At 41.3% G+C, this 19607-nt stretch overlaps 1 protein-coding gene across 4 annotated transcripts in view; it reads left to right on the top strand.

Annotated features, from left to right (window-relative positions):
• FHOD3 (formin homology 2 domain containing 3) overlaps positions 1-19607 on the top strand; it is a 640284-nt gene that overhangs the window by 38541 nt on the left and 582136 nt on the right. For all 4 annotated transcript variants that reach the window (XM_019540836.1, XM_019540820.1, XM_019540847.1 and 1 more), the window contains exon 2: positions 18338-18444. In XM_019540836.1, the coding sequence (XP_019396381.1) occupies positions 18338-18444 (107 nt within the window). The remainder of the gene's footprint in view (positions 1-18337; positions 18445-19607) is intronic.

The following is a 19607-nucleotide window of genomic DNA, read 5'->3' as shown; positions in this document are numbered from 1 at the left end:
TTGAACACTTAGAGGCCATTGTAGGGTTATTAATTGGCCTAATTTCAATATTGTTGTGTCTCAGGGAATAGAAAGGCATGAGGAGAGGGAGAGAGACGGGGGAACGGCGGGTTGGTGGAGCAGTCAGAACACATACAACATTTATCGATTAAGTTCGCTGTCTTATATGGGTGCAGTTTGTGGCTCCCCAAAACAATTACAATAGTAACATCAAAGATCACAGATCACCATAACAAATATAATAATAATGAAAAAGTTTGAAATATCGTGAGAATTACCAAAATGTGACACAGAGACACGAAGTGAGCAAATGCTGTTGGAAAAATGGCGCCAATAGACTTGCTCGACGCAGGGTTGCCACAAACCTTCAATTTGTAAAAAAACCCGCAATATCTGTGAAGCGCAATAAAGCGAAGCGCAATAAAACGAGGTATGCCTGTCTGTTTCTCTACCTGGAGAACAGACCTGCAAGAATTCTCTTACATGATTTGAATGTATGTACATGTGTGCACATAGCCACACTCATTCAAAGGGCTTGGTGTTTGAGAACTGCCCTTAACTATGTTACTCCAAGGTGGGGAGAGTTTCTGATGCACTAACTTGAGCTCCAGGCTAGACATGGAAACAGAATTCCCTGGGTACCCAGTATACAGAAGCTGTTATCAGATGCCCCAGAAAAAGCTATAATAAATCCCACAGTGGGCAATTATGAATAAGAGAAGTACTTGGTTGATGTCCTAAGCATGAGTGTTTATGTTCAGTGTTTATGTTCTTTTTTTAATTTAAAAATAAAAACTGCTGAATAGGATGATGCATTTCTCATTATCCATATAAATGCCTATTTTTTTTTCTTGTTCCTTCCAAGCTTTTGATCTTAACAGTGAACTTTACATGTTAATTTATACACTGTGTGAAAATAATTCCTGGTTTCATATTTGCTTCTTTTCAATTTTATTTAATGTTTTCTTGTTTTATGTTATAACAGAGACCAAACAGAACATGAATTACCTTCCCTATAGCATTTAGTTTTTAAAATGCCATCAGTCTAGCCCTCTTATTCATCTGGTTCCTAAACTATCATAGGCTTTTTATTCTCTCTTATGGCCTCATCTGCTCTCTGCTGAAATTAATTATAGCCTGTCTACTTCAGAGGGGAAGGGCTCATGTCCAAGATATGGACTTTTTTCATGTCTCCAGCTATATTTTGTCCAATTACTGGAGTTGCTTAGGATAAAACATAATTGCTCATATAAATACTATTCTAATATTTATCCCTTCTTTTAGGTATTGTAGTTGCATGATGTAGCTCATAATCAACTCGGCAAAGAACAACAGAGTAGACTTGGAGTATAGATGAGGCCGTGAGGACACAGAGGTTCTCTGTGCTATTCTAGTGCAGATACCTTTTTTAAAGATGCACATGGCCTTACTCACTATTTTATCTGAGGTAGCTGTAAATTAGTGGTATGTTGTCTGGCTCTTTAGAATTCTTTTTTAAAAATGTTTGTGGCAGTACATCAGAAATTGACAATAAAATAAATTCAGACACCATAACTTGTACATTTTCTGAATATCTTTTGTACTTTTAACTGCTCAAATGGAGTGACAGCTTGAAGGTGTTGCCTGTTAAGGGAAATATGAGACTGAGGAATATGCGCGGAGAAGGAAAGGTTGCAAATTATCAATTTGTTCCACATCACTTCAGAAAACATTTCTAAATGAAAACACCTTATGGTTACCATAAATTGAAAAATAAACTAGGAAGAACCTCCACTTGGAATAATATTTCCAAACCTAATGTAATTTTCATTTTCCTGAGTTTTGTATGAACTTTAAAACACAATTTAGATGTTCTATGCCAGTGATTTTCCTGCATTAAAAAACTAAGAAGTTGAGAACAAAAGATTCCTCAGCTGATAAACTCCACTGAACCTAATCCTTCCTTCCCATCTGCTTTCTTTGGCCTGTCTCCTTAGAGAACACAGCTTCTACTGCCTTAGATACCTTCACAGTAATTCCTACAAATGGTAATGAGAGCATGTCAGCTGTAGGCATTCTTTGTGCATCAGCCAGGATGCTAGATATAACTTCAGATAAAGGTTTCAGTTTTTATAGCCATCTTCCTATCTGATCAACTCAAAGATGTATGTGTGTCTAAGTCCAATTTTTAGTAAAGAAAAACTAGATGGATGTGAGAAATGTACATGTTATAGTGAGCAAGTAGAAAAAAATGTGCAAGCAGGTACTACTTGCCTTCTCATCCTTTTAAAGTGCTGAAAATGTATGCAGTGATTAGTATTAGGAGACTGGAGAACACATCTGTTTCACCTGGTAGGGTGTTTGAATTTTGACCTGCATGATTTGGGCTGCCTGGACTTAGTCTGAGGGGTTGCAATAAAACCCTCAAATCAAAACTATTAGGTTTTTTTTCTGTCCCATGTTAAAACCATGAGGGACTCCACCCCACCAATAGTTAGTGGTGACCCAGTGAAGGGGCATTTTCAGGGGCTGGAGGTTTTTAAGTCAGCAGGCCCTAATGATCTTTATCCAAGAGTGCTAAAGGAATTGGCCATTGTCATAGAACCACTAGTGCAGTTGTTTGAGTACTCATAGTGCTCAGGACGGGTCCCAGAGGACTGGAAAAGGACTAGTGTGGTCCCTGTTGTCAAGAAGGGAAGAAAGGATGATCTGGGTAACTATAGGTTGGTTTGCCTCACCTCTATCCTTGGGAAAACTTTTGAAAAAATCATTAAGGATCACATTTGTGGGAATCCTGTAGGAAAAATAATGCTGAAGGGCAACCAGCATGGCTTCATAGCAGGTACATCCTGCCTAACTAGCCTTGGGTTTTTTTAACAACCAGGTCACAAAATGCTTAGATTCAGGAGTTGAGGTAGATGACACCTACTTGGATTTTTAAAATGCCTTTGATACAGTGTAACATCCTATTCTTACAAATAAATTAAGTGGTTGTGACTTAGATTATTACACGGTCAGGTGGGTGGAGAATTGGCTTACAGGATGCACTGAGACAGTGGTGGTGGATGGTGGTTTTTGACCTGGAAAAATGTGGGCAATAGAGTTCCCCAAGGTTCAGTCCTTAGACCACTGCTGTTCAATATCTTCATCAGTGACTTGGATGCGGGTGTGGAAAAACACTCTGTCTAAATTTGCAGATGATGCCAAATTATGGGGCAAAGTAAGCACACTGGAGGGCAGGGAGTGGATTCAGGTGGATTTGGACTGAGTGGATTAGGAAAGTGGGCAGAACAAAATAGGATGCAGTCTAACAAAGATAAATGCGAAGTGCTGCATCTAGGGAGAAAGAATCATCAACACACCTACAGCCTGGGAGGTGACTTTCTAAGCAGCACTGAAGAAGAAAGGGATCTCATCATCATAGTCAACTTCAAAATGAACATGAGTCATCGGTGTAACAAAGTAATAAGTAACACCAACCCCACACTTTTCATGATTAGAAGGTACATTACGAACAGATCTAAGGAGGTGATAATTCACCTCTATGCGACATTGGTAAGACTGCAGCTGGAGTACTGTGTCCAGGTCTGGGCACTGCACTTCAAAAGGGATGTGGATAATCTTGAGAGGGTCCAGAGGAGGGCTACTGGTATGGTTAGGGGCCTGCAGGTAAAATCCTACAAGGAGAGATTGAGGGACCTGAATCTCTTCAGCCTTGGCACAAGAAGACTGAGGGGATCTTGTGGCCCTCGACAAATTCATCGGGGAGGGGGTGCGAGCAGCAAGGAATAGGGGATACTCTGTTTAGCTGGGTGCTTCTTGGGGTTACTAGAAACAACAGCCATAAACTGATGGAGAACAGATTTAGATTACACATTAGGAAAACTTTCTTTATGGTGGAGGTTGCCAAAATCTGGAATGGGCTTCCAAGGGAGGTGGTGCTCTCCCTTACCTTGGGGGTCTTTAAGAGGAAATTAGGCAAACACCTAACTGGGGTTATCTGTCCCCAGCACTCTTTCCTGCCCAGGGCAGGGGGTCAGACTCGATGATCTACTGAGGTCCCTTCCAGCCCTAAAAATTGATGAAAACTATATGAAACAAGCCATTTTGCATAGTTTTGTTGCAAAATTCAAATTGTCCCGTAAAAGCCCCGGATCACGTAAGCTTTTTAGATTACTTATGTTCTGTCTCATTTCCATTCTTCAGAATATACTCATAGTCATAAATGCTTTTGTGAATGCTACTGAAAATCCTGAGAAAAATACTCCTATAGATAAATCCTAAACTGCAGTTGGTAGCACATTTGATCTGTGGAAGAAACTTTTAGACAAACATACTGAAGTGTTGCAGAAAGTGGTGATTTGGGCATTTTATCAGAAAGGGGTCCTTCACACAGTGGTCTAGGAAACTGCAGTCCTGGACAATCATTAAGCTACTCCATTGAGTCTAAGAATTATAGCAGACACATTTTGCATATCCTTAATTGTTATTTAATACCTGGAGATTTTGGAGATTCCTGAAATAGCAAGATTCAACAAAGAATAGCAAGGTTTGACAATTTTTTATTTCAATGACAGTAAATTAATTGCATATTTTTACTGGCATTGTATTGTGCCAATGATACTTGTGGAATTAACATCATATTAGTGTTATGATTTATACTGTCATGGTGATTCATTTTATAGTGTCTAGGACCTAGGGTTGTTGTCTGAGATTGGAGTTTGGGATCTACTGGGCATGTAGAGCTGTGTTCAGAATGCAGCCCCCTTCTCATGATAGCAGCATGTTCACTTAATTTAACTACTTATGTTCCAGTCCCTTAGACCCAGTCCTTCATATAGTTTCGTTTATACTTAACTTTACATTACTTCTGTAATTCCAGAGACATCAGTGGAACTGTTCACAATGTATAAAGTTAGCCTATAAGCAAGCTGATGGCTTTGATCCTACAAAGTATTTAAAGCACTTTGAGAATAACAGCAGCTATATACATGCTAACCATTTGCAATAAAATCCGTTAGCATTAGGTGCTAATAATATTTACTCGTAAAATATTTAGTAGCCAGCTGCTGATGTGTAGTTAAAGTATGAAAGAAGCTATTGTGCCTGCTCTGTTGTTATTTTTCATAATTTCTTGGCCCAGCCACTTAGATTCCTCCCATTCTTGGAGTGTAGGATCCTTTTTTCTCTAAATGTAGACTCTGATTGTACATTGAGGATTGTGAGGATGGAGGGCTGTATTCAGTGGTGCTGTGTGGGCACAGGTACTCATTCATTTGGAGCCCATTTCTGGATCCAGGCCATCATTTTGAACCTTGTAGTAACATTCTTTCTTAAATGTGCTTTAAAAACAAAACCAAAAAGCTCTAAAGATTCCAAGTTAAAAGTGCATATTTAAAAAGAAAAAAAAGTGATTTTTGAAATATATTCTTGTTCAAAGAAAATAAGTTAAAATCAAACACCTTAACTTCCCAGTTGCTTAGTCAGTGGCATGCTGTGTTATGCTGTGGAAATGGGGTTGCTGTCAGGCCCACAAATTACAGAGATTCTTAAGGAATGCAGAATCTTTGGCAGTAGTATTTGATCTGAGTGCATATTTTCTTCTAGCTGGCATATTTACAACAGTAATAATAATCTCTTGCGTGTGTGAAAAGCCAAGTCGCAAACAACTGTAGAACACCTGAAGAATTATAAAAATGTTTCACAAAGCTTATTTATAAACACAGTATTTTCTGAACACAGCACAGAATAACTTGTCAGTAGTGTGTTCTATCCCTTTCATGATGACCATGTTGACCTTAGGAGTTCATGATGGCTACCTGATATAGAAAGTAACTTGCACTATGGGTCACCTGTTTTCAGTTTGCAGAATGCTTGTATACATGTGAACTCAAAGTTGTTGGATTTTACTGTGTTGTCCCTCCAATTTCTCCTCAAATAATGGATTTAGTGTAAAAAAAAATTTAAAAAAATAAAGAGAAAAGGTGGCTTTTTACAGAACCCAGTAACAGGATTGTCATTCCACAGCAGAGAACAGCTGAAGCAGAAAGAGGCATGTTTAGAAACTTTGTAGTGGGAGTGTGCAAATGTGACAGGCTTGTAACGTATATAATGAAACAAGGCTTTTGACTTTTATAGGAAGACCCAGTAATAAAGCAATTTAGCTTAGCCTGTGTTAGTCAACTGCTTTCCCTGCTGTGAAAACCACTCTTTAGATGAATAAAATGTGCATCATAATTAATGCCAGTAATTACCACCAAATCATGGTTTAAATTAGGGATGAGCAGAGACATTAGAATAAGATAGGGCTTGCTTGGACCTTTGCCAAAAACTAGAATTTAGTATGAGCTAAACATTTTCAGAAGCTGGGAAGTATCAGGTAACTTCAAAAAAAATCCTATCTTCCCAGCTGCTTCAACATTTTTGTTCTTTTCAGGTTCCTCTGAGAGTGGAAATTAAAAAGTACAGCAAGCGTCATTGCCCTAACAGTTGTTCTAGGAAGAAATGTTAGAACTGGAATGAGAGACTTGATTGTGCTATTTTCACCTCTGTTTTGCAGATGTCAAATAATTTTATAAACAAATTTATCCCTGTCATAATTTTCTAAACAGTAGTAGACTAACATGTAATTTGAACTTGAATTCTGGGCCTTCTGTGATTATCTGAACTGAATCTTTGGTTGTTGTTCAACACTAGCCGAGATGGAAGGTAGAAGGTTGAAAAGGATCGGAAATGGTTCTATCCGTCTGTTCTTCCACTGGCCATCAGCTTGCATTTGACTTTGGAGTGTGAAGGATAGTCATTGGAGATGCAAAGAATCTAAAATAGGCCTCCAGTGAAAAATCATTGCTTAGATTGTTTATTGCACTATACCACCTCCAGTTTTTTCCGTGGGTGAAGAATAAAAAAAAAAAAAGAGGGGTAGCAGAGGAAAAAAAGAGTGAGTGCAAGAGGCTTTTGTAATACTTTAGGGCTCTAGTCTACTAAAAACAAATAAAGAGGAACTTCCTGGAATATAGCCCCTTGCCTTTTGCCAAGCCATTTGTACCCTTGGAAGAGAAGCCATAACAAACCAAGGAAAGTCCACTTCAGACCTGGGCTTTATAACCTCGCAAAACCTTCTGGAGGAAAAAGAAAACAGCCTCCTAAAGTTTCTGTTGGCACTGTTGTAAGTGTGTTGGCATGGCAATAAGCATGTTGCTTTTATGTTGATTTACTTACCCTTTAGGCTTTTGGAGTAAGGAGATTGGTGTGTCTGCCTGTGGGGGAGGGGCAGGGCATGCTCCCCAGTGTTTGGCTTGCAAACATGTGGCTAACATGTGTTGGAAAGGCAAGTGCTCTGACCTGCACCCAGCACTTCTTTCCTGGCTATTGCTCTTGGACAGTAAGGAGCTAAAAAGAGTAATAGCAAAAAACAACTGAGCTAAGACTTAAGTTTTATACAAAGCAGGCAAAAAGTTCACGTTGTGAGGGTAGTGGGCATTTAATTGTCTCCAGGTAGTTTTCCTGCTTTCTTTCCTATTATAAATTTTACCCTCTTGCTCCTTGTTTCTTTCAGTTCTGCTTTTAGAAAGAGCTGCAAATTTAAGGAAACTCAAAGCTTTCATGTTGCTTAGCAACGCGACGTTCACAGCGAGGAGAAATGGGGCATAGCTCGCCTGTTTTTTTTGTTTTTGTTTTTGTTTTTAAAACTGATAGAGAAATCCTTGCTGCCTTTGTGCTGATGTAAAACCCTGTTGATGGGTCCTGTTGAGCTCAACATCATTGCAGGAAGAATCATTTTAGCACTACAAGTTGGAAAACCACCAAAACTCATTATGATTGCAAACGGCTGCAAAGGAAACTCAGATGTTGGGATTCTATCCCACTTCCTTTGTTTCTCTGTAATCAGTTAAGAAGACTCAGAAGGATTTGTTTTTGTGTTTTATTATCTGCCCCATTTTTTTCATTCAAAATTCAAGTCTGGTCTATATGCTGGTAGCTGGAGAACTAGGGAAGAGATGGCATCAAGAGACATCATGATTCCTGAGCAGCTTGGCTCAAACATGGCAGATTGTTCCTTTAGTTTACATTTGAGCCAAAGCTATCTTTGCCTTTCCAGGGCAACCATGGGTTGAGTAACAAAGATGTTAAAAAGCATTCAAAATTATATTTTAGAACAGTGGGGGCCAACCATTATGGCAGGCATGCCATAAATTAGCCCTGCACCCTCCCCAAGTGCCACTCCAATCTCTTTCCCCTGCTTGATGTGCTGCCCTGCTTTCTTTTTCCAGCTCTGTGCTCCCTATCTGATTTGCTGATTTGTTTTCTGCTCCTTGCCCTATCTGCCATTGTGCATCCTGTCCCTTCCCAGATCTGTTGTGTGCCTATGCCACAGGTTGACCACTCCTGTTTTAAAAATACTGCTACTTTTATTTTAACTGACTAGATTAAGTTCTGTTAGTTCCCATGATCTTCTTCTTCTTCTGTTTGTTCAAATGTGAAAAATCCTAATGTAATTTATGGAGATAACCATGCTGGATTTTTAAATGCTTTTCTTACTCTTTCTTTTTTCTTTCTTTGTCTGAAGTGATAATTGTTAGGCCTGTGCAAAGTGGCTAATATTCACTTCAGATTCGGACAGTTTTGGGGGACGGTGATTCCATTTTGTGATTTGAATCACTGTCCTGAATCCATTTGGCTGCTGCCAAATCAGCTGAATCTCCAAATCAAATAGGCCCCATCCCCCACCCACTCTGCTAGCCCCATCAATGGCTGCCCCATGAGGGCCCAACTTCCCAACTCTTCACAAAAAAACCACCAAAAAAACCCCCACATACTCAGCAACTCCTGCACAGGGTTGGTGATCCTCACTGACCCCCACTGCCTCTTGTGCTGCATGGGGGGGGCTCTGCCACAAGCCCCCAGAAGCCCCAACAGCTGCTGTTACAGGCAGTGAGTGCAGGGCTTTTTTTTTTTAAGAGCCAGGATGCTGGGTTGGGGCAGGGCAGCCATTATGGGGCTGGGAGAGCAATTGGGGTATGCTCAGGGGGGCTGGAGGAGCAGGAAGGGGTGGGGCCTGGCAGGGGTCCCCCCTGATCCCCTCCCTGCCCCCTACTTAATCCAGCTTCCTGTGGCAACGAGTGGGGGCTGCCTGAATCGCCAAATTTTTCTCCAAATCTTTTTCCAAATTTGGAGGCTTCAAATCGATTCGGACCTTTTTATTGGTCTCCCGATTTGATTTGGATTTGAAGATTCGGCCACTGAATTGGGCCAAATCTCCTTCAAATCAAGTCAGCACTGGAAGCTTCACACAGCCTTAATAATTATGTGAGGAATATCATGTTTGGAGAGAGTTTAGATGAAGTCCTGTCATTTCTGGTAGTGTTCTATGGACCTAAAGCCCGGGTGTCAAAGATGAGACTGAATCCAGCCCAAAGTGTCCCTTCACCTGACCCTGGGGATCCTAAAAGGGCAGGGAAGTGGGAGGTGGGGTGAGTAAGGGCAAGGGACACTGCACTTTTTGTGGGTATGGAGCCTCATTGGGGATGTGCATTGGCGACAAGGGGGCATAGAGAAAGCATTGTTGTTTTAACTTCTGTTTCACCACTAAGCCTGCTGATGCAAGATCTGGATCTAGCCCAAGGCTCCTTGTGGTCTGGATCCAGCTCGTGAGGAGCTTTGCAATCCATGTCTGGCCCAGGTGGCTGCTTGAGGTAATTATCCCTGACCTAATGCAGTGTTAGTGGAATGACTGGTTTTCTTATATTTGGATTATGAATTTTTTTTTATGGTAAGATCCACAGTTCTAACAGATCCAACTTTCGATCAATATAATTATTATACTCTTAATTCATGAACAGCATCAGTTGACTGTGGAGACACTATTTGCGTGTCATTGGTCATTACCGTGTGATGACAGTTCTGGAGTCATGATCCAGTGATCACATTCTTGGTCAAGTATGATGCATTGTTCTCTATCCAACTTGTAGAGCAAAGGGAACTCTGTCACAAGACCCAATACTGTCAATATTTGGTACTTAATTAGTATGCTTATTGAGTGGAGACTTGTAGTTGGAAAGTAAATGATTAAGTAGGCGAGGAGTCTCTGGTTAGAGTAGATGGCAAGGCATAAATAAAGGTCTAAATAAAGAATGTCAGTTGCTAGAGCTCTCCCTTTGGCAATTTTCACAACTGATTTAAATAACTTTAAAAAAAGATATTTGTGGAGACCAGAAACTAGTGATTTTTGGGTGAGAGAAAGAGGAGGAGGAGGGACACAGATTGGGAGTTGGGGTGGGATGAACCTGGAATTGAATGGTCAAGGAGGCTAGGACTGAAATGAAAGCCCTGAGGAATGAGGGCTGGGACTAGGAACAGAAGCCAAGGTGGAGAAGAGACAGAATTGGGAGAAGAACTTGGAAGAGGGTCCAGGCAGAAGAAGTGATGTATGCACCAATAGGAAAAGAATCAGTACACAGTAGAGCACGCTCTTCTCCAGAGTATGTATTGGAAATCAGAAATCCTGAGTCCCACCATTCCCGTGTGTCGCAGGGCACTAAGGTGCCTGCTCCTATTAGAGGATAGGTTGCCTGGGAAGGGACCAGGCAGTTTAGTTCCCTGCCAGCAGCTGAAGGGGAAGGAGCCTTCAGGAAGGAAGGGCTCAGAGATGCAACAGCCATTGGATACGCTACCCTTAGGGCTAATGGGGTACCAGGAGCCAATAAGGTACCCTTGCCTACAGGCACCCAGTATTAGAGAAGGAGTTTTACTCTTTTAAAGGGGCAGAGCATGCTTTGCACTTTGTTACGTTATAGCCCAGGGGCTTGTGTTTGATTGCTGTTGCTTGTTTGCTGTCTGATAACACCGGTGGTTTGGGTGAGACTATTTGGGGAAGAAAGAGGACTCATTGGGGGCCCACTGCAGCGTGGGGACCCAGGCGCCAGAGAGGGCACAGCATTTGGGGGGCACAGAGCCCAGCATCAAGGGGCACAGAGACGAGGGCTGTGGAGATCCTGGTGCTGAGGGGCACAGACAAAGATAGAGGGTACCTGTAGGGCAAGACTGGCACAGTTACGGAGCCTAGGGGTAACATGGCCACTCCTAGGGACCCCACCCTGCTACACTGTGATAAAAGCAAGTACCTATGGAACCTGCGGGGAAAGTGTCTCATCCATCTCTAGTGCTAGTCCACACAGAGGATAACAATCTGATACTGCTGTGTGTTACTCTGTATGATGGCTCTCAAGATTATGACCTTGCTGATGACCCTTATGCATGTGAATATCAATATAATGTCATTATTGAATTTCTGTTGGTTCAGATTTCCTGTTATCACAAACCAAGAAGCTTACCCACAAAAAATGTTTAAAGAATAATATTTAGGCTGCAATGTCAAACACTCAGAATTTAGGTTATTCCAAAAATTAGTGTTCTTGTGCAATTTTAATTTGTCCTGCTTGTGTATATGCATTAAGATCCTGTCATTAGGTATATATTGTTTACCCCATTGAGTATACAGGGTCAATCTGCTCTGAAGATATCAAGAATGAGCAATGATGGAGACCCTTGTCCACAGGACCCCTGCCTCAAGTTGCAGGTGTTGGAAACTGTAGCCAATGAAGAGGGGATTTCAGGAAAGGAAAAGACCTGTTCAGGGTGTCTGAATGATGGGAACTGGGTTCTAATTGTTGGCCTGCCACATAGTTGGTATGTGATGTTTGTAAGCCTCAGAGATCATCCTTTAGGTGGTCACTAATTATGGGATACGTCTGAGCCTGGGGTGTGATTTTTGAATTGCTGAACTATCACAGCAACCATTCAAATCAGTGCAAGCTGTATTTTGAATAGAATATTATAATGATAAGATCTCTTAAAACTGAGGTCTTAAGTGTCTCAAATTGGTCAGCCAACAACAGTGGATCATTTTTACCTTAATCATCTTTCACTTTAGCTCCCTCTCTGTAAAATACCCTCCCTCCCTCACAACCAGATACAGGCAAGGACTGCCTGTATTGACTTGCAATGTTTTGAGTTAAAGCGTTTCACACTTACAATGTTTATAAATTCACACTGTGCGTGACTGACTGGTGCCTCCTGAATCTGGGGGGGGGGCACCCGCAGAAGCCACTGACCTTGTCGGGGGGGCACCAGCCCTACCAACAGCATCAGTGTTGGCCATCAGGGGGCACCAGCCCCATTGGGGGGCACATGCAGCTCCATGCACCTCCTACCAGTCGCCTGTGACACCCTTTTCAACTTTCTGACATCAGTTTCAACTTTACAATGCTTGATCCAACACCGTGCCACTCCAGTGAACAAGTTTGCTGTTGCCCATCTCTCTGGAGAACACCTGTCCAAACTTCCTTGGACACTTTCTTTAAGAAAGCCTGCAAGACTCCAGAGAAACCTGCAGCAAAGACTCTCCTGAGAAGACTTCAGCCAAGAGCCCTTCAAAAAAGTCGGGCAAAGTCACCTCAAAGAACTCCTTCCAAATCAATATGATTACTATTTACAGTATCAATACATCAGTGTAGCTATATGACTCATCTATAATTGATTGAGTACAAAATTCTGGGTTATTTTTGGTGAAAATAGGGTATCGGGCTTTGGTTCAGGAATCAATCTCTCATTTGTAACATTTTCCTATGGGAAAATCGGTTCCAAGTTAGTGTTTTGACTGAAGATGTGGTTTTCAGGAACCAGTTATGTTGTAAGTCTGAACACCCCAGTAGATAAATGAATTAATATTTCTGCTAACATCATAGTAATGGGTGTCATAGGAAAAGCTCACAAGGAGATGTATTATCTTTTGCAAAAGGGAGATGAAATAGAACATACTGTTATTATGCCTCCCTCTTTTTTAGCCTATATAATCCTTTATTTTGTACTTTTATATAGGTTTACCCCTCATGTAGATGAAAGAGTAGGGGAAATATCAGTGTGGATTTCAAAAATACAGATCCACTGTAGATTTATTATTTTCAATCATAAGTTGTATGATAAAAGATGAGAATATTTTCCAAATATACATAGTTTCCAAAGATTTTAAGAAAACATGGTAATATATTGCAAGATGGTCTTTGGGTTGCAATGAAAGAATTTGAAATCCATAATAAAATTATTCAGATGGCACAATTTTTGTGTTTCTAAAGTAGAGTATGAATAAAAAGTAAAATGTGCCCTATTTGACATCGGTATGCAATTAGCAGAGGGAGATATGACATCTCCAGTACTCTTTCATATGGCTAAGGAAAACATGATATTAATGTGAAAGTCTCAGAATATGGTGAATTGAAATAGCCTGCACCAACTCTTAAGGTATCCTAAGTGAAACAGAAGATATGACACACAGTTTGGTTATGAATTTTGAGTGCATGCCAAGAAAAATGGGGTGTCTGATGTGAGAAAGTCTTGAAAAATCATACCTAGCAGTTGGTGATATCAGCAGATTCAGAAGTGTGAAAATGTGGAACCATTAATTGCTTATAACACTTTGGTGGCAGGAAATTAAGGCTTAGTTAGAGCAGGCATGCCTACTCTTTGTCTGCAGAAAGGTTTTTGTGCCAAAGAACTACTGAGATTTGTTTCAGATGCATATGACTATTATAATAGATATTAACCTAAGGATTAATCTCATTTTTGGGTCAGTAAGAGAGAATGAGACGGGTTCTGTTCCACCTGTTGCATGACTAAGTGGACTTGCCTAAATGCAATTCTATTTCACCCTGTTCAGGTCCCTGAAAAACAATGCATCCATTAATGCATCTACTTTCACTTGGTAACACACTGTCATCTTACCTTGTAAGATTAAGTCATAAAAAGTCCATGAAGAGAAGGACCAATGTTTGCCCGAACCTCTTCTCAGGACCTATCTACGTGTTACACTTAAGACATGATTAAGCAGTTAATCATGGTTTAAGTTGTCACTCGGGCACACGTTCAATCAATTAATGGCATGATAAGCCATAAAGTTATTTCACAAAATATGTATAATAACTTTGGCTTGTTCCTGTTATTCCATTAATTGAATGTATGGCCAGGGGCACTGTGGCTGGAAGCCCACATAAGTTGCGGTCTCCCAGCCACAGGGATGCCTGGAGCACCCCTGTGGCTGGGAACTCGTGTCAACTGTGGGCTCTCAGCTGTGGGGACCCCTTGTGATTCTAGGCTCCCTCTGCATCAGCAATAAAGTATGATGGGATCTGGTTCATTACATGTGGATGGCAGGAGGCGTGATTGTGCAGATCATGCATCAAATCCCATCACACCTTACCTTAATGCTAGAGGAGACCTCAGGGACTTGACTAGGCATAGATGCCTGGAATGGATAGTGGCCATATGAAGAAGATCTAGTTAGAAGATCTCTAAAGAGAAGTCTCCTGGAAGACTATCTTTATGGGATTCAATTGAGCAAGATTTATGGACTCTTGACGTGAATTATCAGCAATGGGAATACTATGTCTTTGATAAAATGGTGTAGAAGCAAATTGTGAAGGTGTACACAGTCAGCAATAGTATTTGTCAGAGCCATATTCAAAGAGTCTGCCATGAGCCTGTTGTAATAGGGAGCCAGCGATACCAGAGGAAGTAGGCTTTTAGAACGACCCCTGTGTGGGTTAACAGACAGTTAGGACAAAGACTACAGGCTGTAGATTAGGCAGCCTTGGGAGCGGGGCAACCCATCGACTCAAAAGGCAAACAACTGAGGCTGGGAAATAATAGCTGGAGCTAGATAAGAGCATGTGCTGAGGCAGGAGAGCAGAGAGGAATTAGAGATTGGCAAGAAGATCAGCAGCTCACTGGGGAATCCCAGCAGTGTAGCTGGACTCTTGGAAGCAGGGCAGTGAGGCTAGGAATGGACAGAGCCTGAATTGATTTAATTTTTGCAGGTTAGTCTAACTTGGCTAGGCTGAACCAGTTTGTACTGGTGCCAGCACCAGTTTGTGCTGCACCTCACTGACATCCCCTCTGGACTGAGGAAATGCAGGCACGTGCCTGCAGTGGCTCAGACTAGAAGCTGGGGAGTGCTAAAGCAGTCCTCACTCCTTTCCATAGTGCTGAGCTGGGGGAGAGGGTGTGGCCAGGCCCTGGCAGGACATTTTGATTAGGGAGGGGTGTCCCCCCCACTTATTGATAACAGAGCATAGCTTTGTTACCAACGTACATCATCCCATCAGAAAACAAAAGCCTCTCATTAGTTCCAACTCTTCTTAAATTACTTTTCCCAAGGAAGGAATGGAGGGACATTACTGGATACCTGTTGATTAGCTCCAGAAAGCCCTAAGTAGACAGATACTGTCCTGTCTGTCTACATAGACACCTCTCAGCATTAGCTAGCATACCACATACTGGGGGGGGCAGGGAAATCCCTGCTTGAGCAGGGATGGCGATGTGGCACAGGTGAAGCCAGGGAGATGCTCAGATGCTGCTGTGCCTACTGTCTCTGCTGGCACTCCAGCTAAGGAGCAGAGGGGTGGGGCCGCCCTGTTTCTGGTGCAGAAAGCCCCACCTAGAGTTGCAAAGCATCTGGGATGCTGGGGGACCCTGGATTAAGTTAAACCAGGAAAGGGTCTGGGACAGAAGTTCCAGAAATCGGTTTGACCCAAATCAGTTCAGTCTGATACTACATTCAACCAGGTTTATCTCAAACCAGTTTCAGTCATTTTCAGACTGGTTTATGTGCACTGAATGTCTGTTCTGTTACAGGCTGAAACCAGTTTCTGATCACTTTAAATTGGTTTACGTGTAATGTCTGTCCCTAGGCTGAGGGATCCCAGAGTGGGGCTGCCCAGAAGAAGGTTAATTTACTCCAATGGGGGAACATAGCTGGGTTAAAGTGAAAGCATGGTTTCTTTCAGTTGTGTGATTGCCCGAGCCAGACTGCTTACGTTGAAGTGACAGAGTACTTATTTTTGTCATATAGCATTCAAGAGCTGAGGGCAGGTGTATGTTTAGGTTGAGGCATGAGTCTGATTAGTTGCTTTTGTGATTGGTGGTTTGGGTTTTGGACTATCAGGGAGGGGGAAGTCCCAGTAGAGCCCTGGAAGGGGCAGAGTGCAGGCCCAGAGCAGGGCAGAGAGCCAGAGAAAATGAGAAAAGGGCTGGAGCTTCAGTTGAATGTAGTATTATTCTTTTAGGTTTATCATGGTAGACTGGGGCTAGAAGGCCCTGCTAGAGAAGAAGGGCAGAGGCCAGGGGGCTAAGGCCCCAACAATAGCATATAGAGGCCTGAGGAAGCCTGATATTGGACTAGTGTTAGGTGCCCACTGAAACAATTAAATGGTAACACCTGTGAGACATGGGCATAGCTACAGGGGAGGTTGGAGGCTGTGAATGAAACATTAAGGCACAGGAGTCTTGAGAGTCCCTGGACACTGCCTGTAAGGCACTTAAGACTGGGTCTAGCCAAGAGAGAGGGGTATAGAGGTGGAATAAGTGGTTCTCCGGGATCCTGGGCAGCCTCTTGGCAATTATTTTCTCTCAAGAAACATTGAAAGCATGGCAGGTAAAGGAAAGATGAGAGCCCAGGAACTGGTTAGATGGGACTAGTCCAAAGGTCACCAGGGAGCTCTGCTATGCATCGTGACCGCAGCCTGCTAAAGCTGTGTACTGAGGAGAGAGGAGAAAAACAAAATCTGCAGTGAGCACCTCCCAATTTGTGGGGTTAAAAATTACATGTGGGGTAATTTCTGTCCCCATATTTTGGCCTATGAAAAAGGTTGTTTGCGAAAGGAGGAGGGGTCACCTTCATGAGGAAGATCTATCTAATTTTTTTCATAAGGTAGTCTATCGCTGTATTATTTGAGCAGCTGGCCTATTACAGAGGAATTATTTCCCCTCATCTCCCCACTCCCCCCGTCTTTAAAAAGATCCAGCTTTTTTTGGTAAAATGCATTAGAGTTAACATATTGATCCAAAGATGATCCCTACTACCACAGTCTCAATTCTTAGATACTTTGTACAATGCTTTAGGACACGAAAGAATAATACTACATTCAACTGAAACTATGGAGATGAAATAAGAATAGGCAGAATGTACCATTTTCCTTTATCTTACACATCAGGCATTTCCTGTTTTCATCATAGCCTTTTATAGACTAAAGTCATCAGATGTTAGTAAAGCAAAGTTCCTTTTCCCTAATTATGCAATATAATTGGAAATTGTGGGCCAATCTCCATAGTGACAAGAGAACATTTATCTAATTAGCAGTTTGCCTTTTGGCATTGCTTTGAATAAATTAGCATTTAATTTGATATGTTGGACTAGTGGGAAAAAGTTTCCCAGAGTAGTGCTTAGCCTCATGTCTCTTTTTTTCTCTGAAGAACATAATTTCAAATTTATATAGGTTGATATTCCTTCTTAGTCGTAAAGATTCAAGCTTTAATGTTATAGCACATACAGCTTGTTGTACTTAATGTAGCTTTTTTATCCCTAAGAATTGGGAATAAAAAAGTGCTAATGTGCATCTTTCCATTTAAATGTCTTCTCCCCAGAAGAAAGGAGAGAAAGGACTTTGGTTCGTGAAAAACTTGGTTTTTTCCCCTCAAAGAAAAATGAACAGGAATTAACTTTTCTTCCAATCTATTTATATGTTAGTTCAGTTGAACAGTTTACAATTTCAATTACTTTGAAAAAATCAAAAGTTACTTAATGTAAGTTGATGAAGTTGCAACATCGCTTTTGTTTCTTGATTCAGATGGTTACCCTAACCTAAGTTGAAAACATGGGTCTCTGAGGGCTTTAGTTGCAAGTATGAGAGTCTATGACAGTGAAGGTGTAAATAGACTCAACATTTCTCCTGAAAGAAAACCTTTTGTCCTGAATCCTACTGAAGTACCAGTCCGTTGTCCTGCCTATCTAGTATACTTGTAAAGTATACAAGATAAAATGTGCTAACAGTTTTTTTGGGATAATGCTGCATATGTCTAAGTTAATCACAGCTCATTCAAGTTAATCACCAGTCATTCCAGGGTCAGGCTGTGGGCTTTCCCTAGCCACCGACTGGCTAAGGATTAGCAGTGCATCTTGGAAGAGCTCCACATGTAAAGGGCTCTGCTGCTTCTCTTTTGGCCAAGCTTTTGAGCCATAGGTGTTCCATGGTAAGGTGGAAAATGTCATCTCTTAAGTGACTCCTGCAGGAAATTATGTATTGATATTGGTCTTCAAGTCAGAGTGACTCTTTATTCTGCTTTGTTGAAAGGATAGTGGGTGTACTGTGAAGCCTGGTGTTTGGTGGAGAAGTTAAAAATAAGTGATTAACTAAGACCATGTTTCTTCCTCTTCTGGTTTAAAAACATGGGAAATAATGTGAAGGAAAGGCAGCATCTTGGAGCTTATGATCACAAAGAATGTCATGTTTTGAATTTTGTTTTACAGCTTGATGACTGCACTCTTCAATTGTCCCATAATGGTACCTATCTGGATTTAGAATCCACTTTAACAGAACAAAGGGATGAATTGGAAGGCTTCCAAGAAGATGCTGGGTAAGTAAAATATTTTCAAATTTCAGTAGGCAAGCACACTTATCACATAATATTGAGATGATAGAGATGTGGATACGTAGTCTAGTGCTCTGAGACAAGATCTGAAATGCAGAAAAGACTAAAAGCTGTCTTTCCCCTTTATTTATTTATAAAGTACTCAAAAGCATCTGCCTCCAAATCCCTTTCCAAGGTTAATAAGTTTGTTTGTTCTCTATCATTGGTAACATTTGTATCTTCTTTAGAAAGTGCTTAGGTGTTTGAAATGTTTCAGGAGTAATATTTTAAAAAAAAAAAAAGGCATTTCTGTACTTTGTTGGAACTCTATGGTGGGGTCATGGAATGTGTAATTCAGCATTATCGGTACTCCCTTTGGGAGACAACCTTGGTTACAACATTGTCTACCATCATAACTGCTATATACCTATTACCAATTCTTTACAGTTTGAGAACACAGAATCTTAGCTATAATCAGCTATAGTAATGCATCAATAAATACATAAAGTTTGGCATCAAATTGATTGTCACTGGGCCTTTGGGTAATTGTTTAACATAGCTTTCATTAGGGCTTTTTTCTCCCCAGTATTATAATGAACAATCCATGCCAAATATTTTCTTTCTGTACTGCATTTGTGCATCCCTGTTAACTTATTGGATTGGATGTTTGCCACGAAAGGCAGTTTTTTATCTTAATGTGGTACTGTCGATGATAGACGTTACCTTTTTTGCCTACTATTTGTTACTCAGATAAATGAACTGACTACAAACTGGTCTAACCTTTCTTGACCATACAAAAAACAGCAAAGGTTAGTTGAAGACTGGAGGTCTTCAATAAACATGGAAGCATTCTAATCAGTATAATGTGGGCTATTTGATGATCTCGTAAGCTGTGAAATTGCGACTGTATGGGAGTAACAGAAAGAACATTTAGACAGACATGGAAGTGCATATAAAAACGGATATAAAAAAGGAATTGGCCGAGGTCATTGCAGGACCCCTGGCACAGCTTTACGAGCACTCGTGGTGCTCTGGTGTGGTGTCAGAGGACTGGAAGAGGGCCAGCGTGGTTCCCATCTTCAAAAAGAGGAAGAAGGAGGACCCAGGAAACTATAGGCCAGTTAGTCTTACCTCGATCCTAGGCAAGCTGTTTGAGAAAATTATTCTGG

Source organism: Crocodylus porosus, unplaced genomic scaffold, assembly GCF_001723895.1.
Source record: "Crocodylus porosus isolate Cpor-Errol unplaced genomic scaffold, CroPor_comp1, whole genome shotgun sequence".
NCBI classification, from domain to species: domain Eukaryota; kingdom Metazoa; phylum Chordata; order Crocodylia; family Crocodylidae; genus Crocodylus; species Crocodylus porosus.
This window is presented reverse-complemented; position numbering and strand designations above follow the sequence as displayed.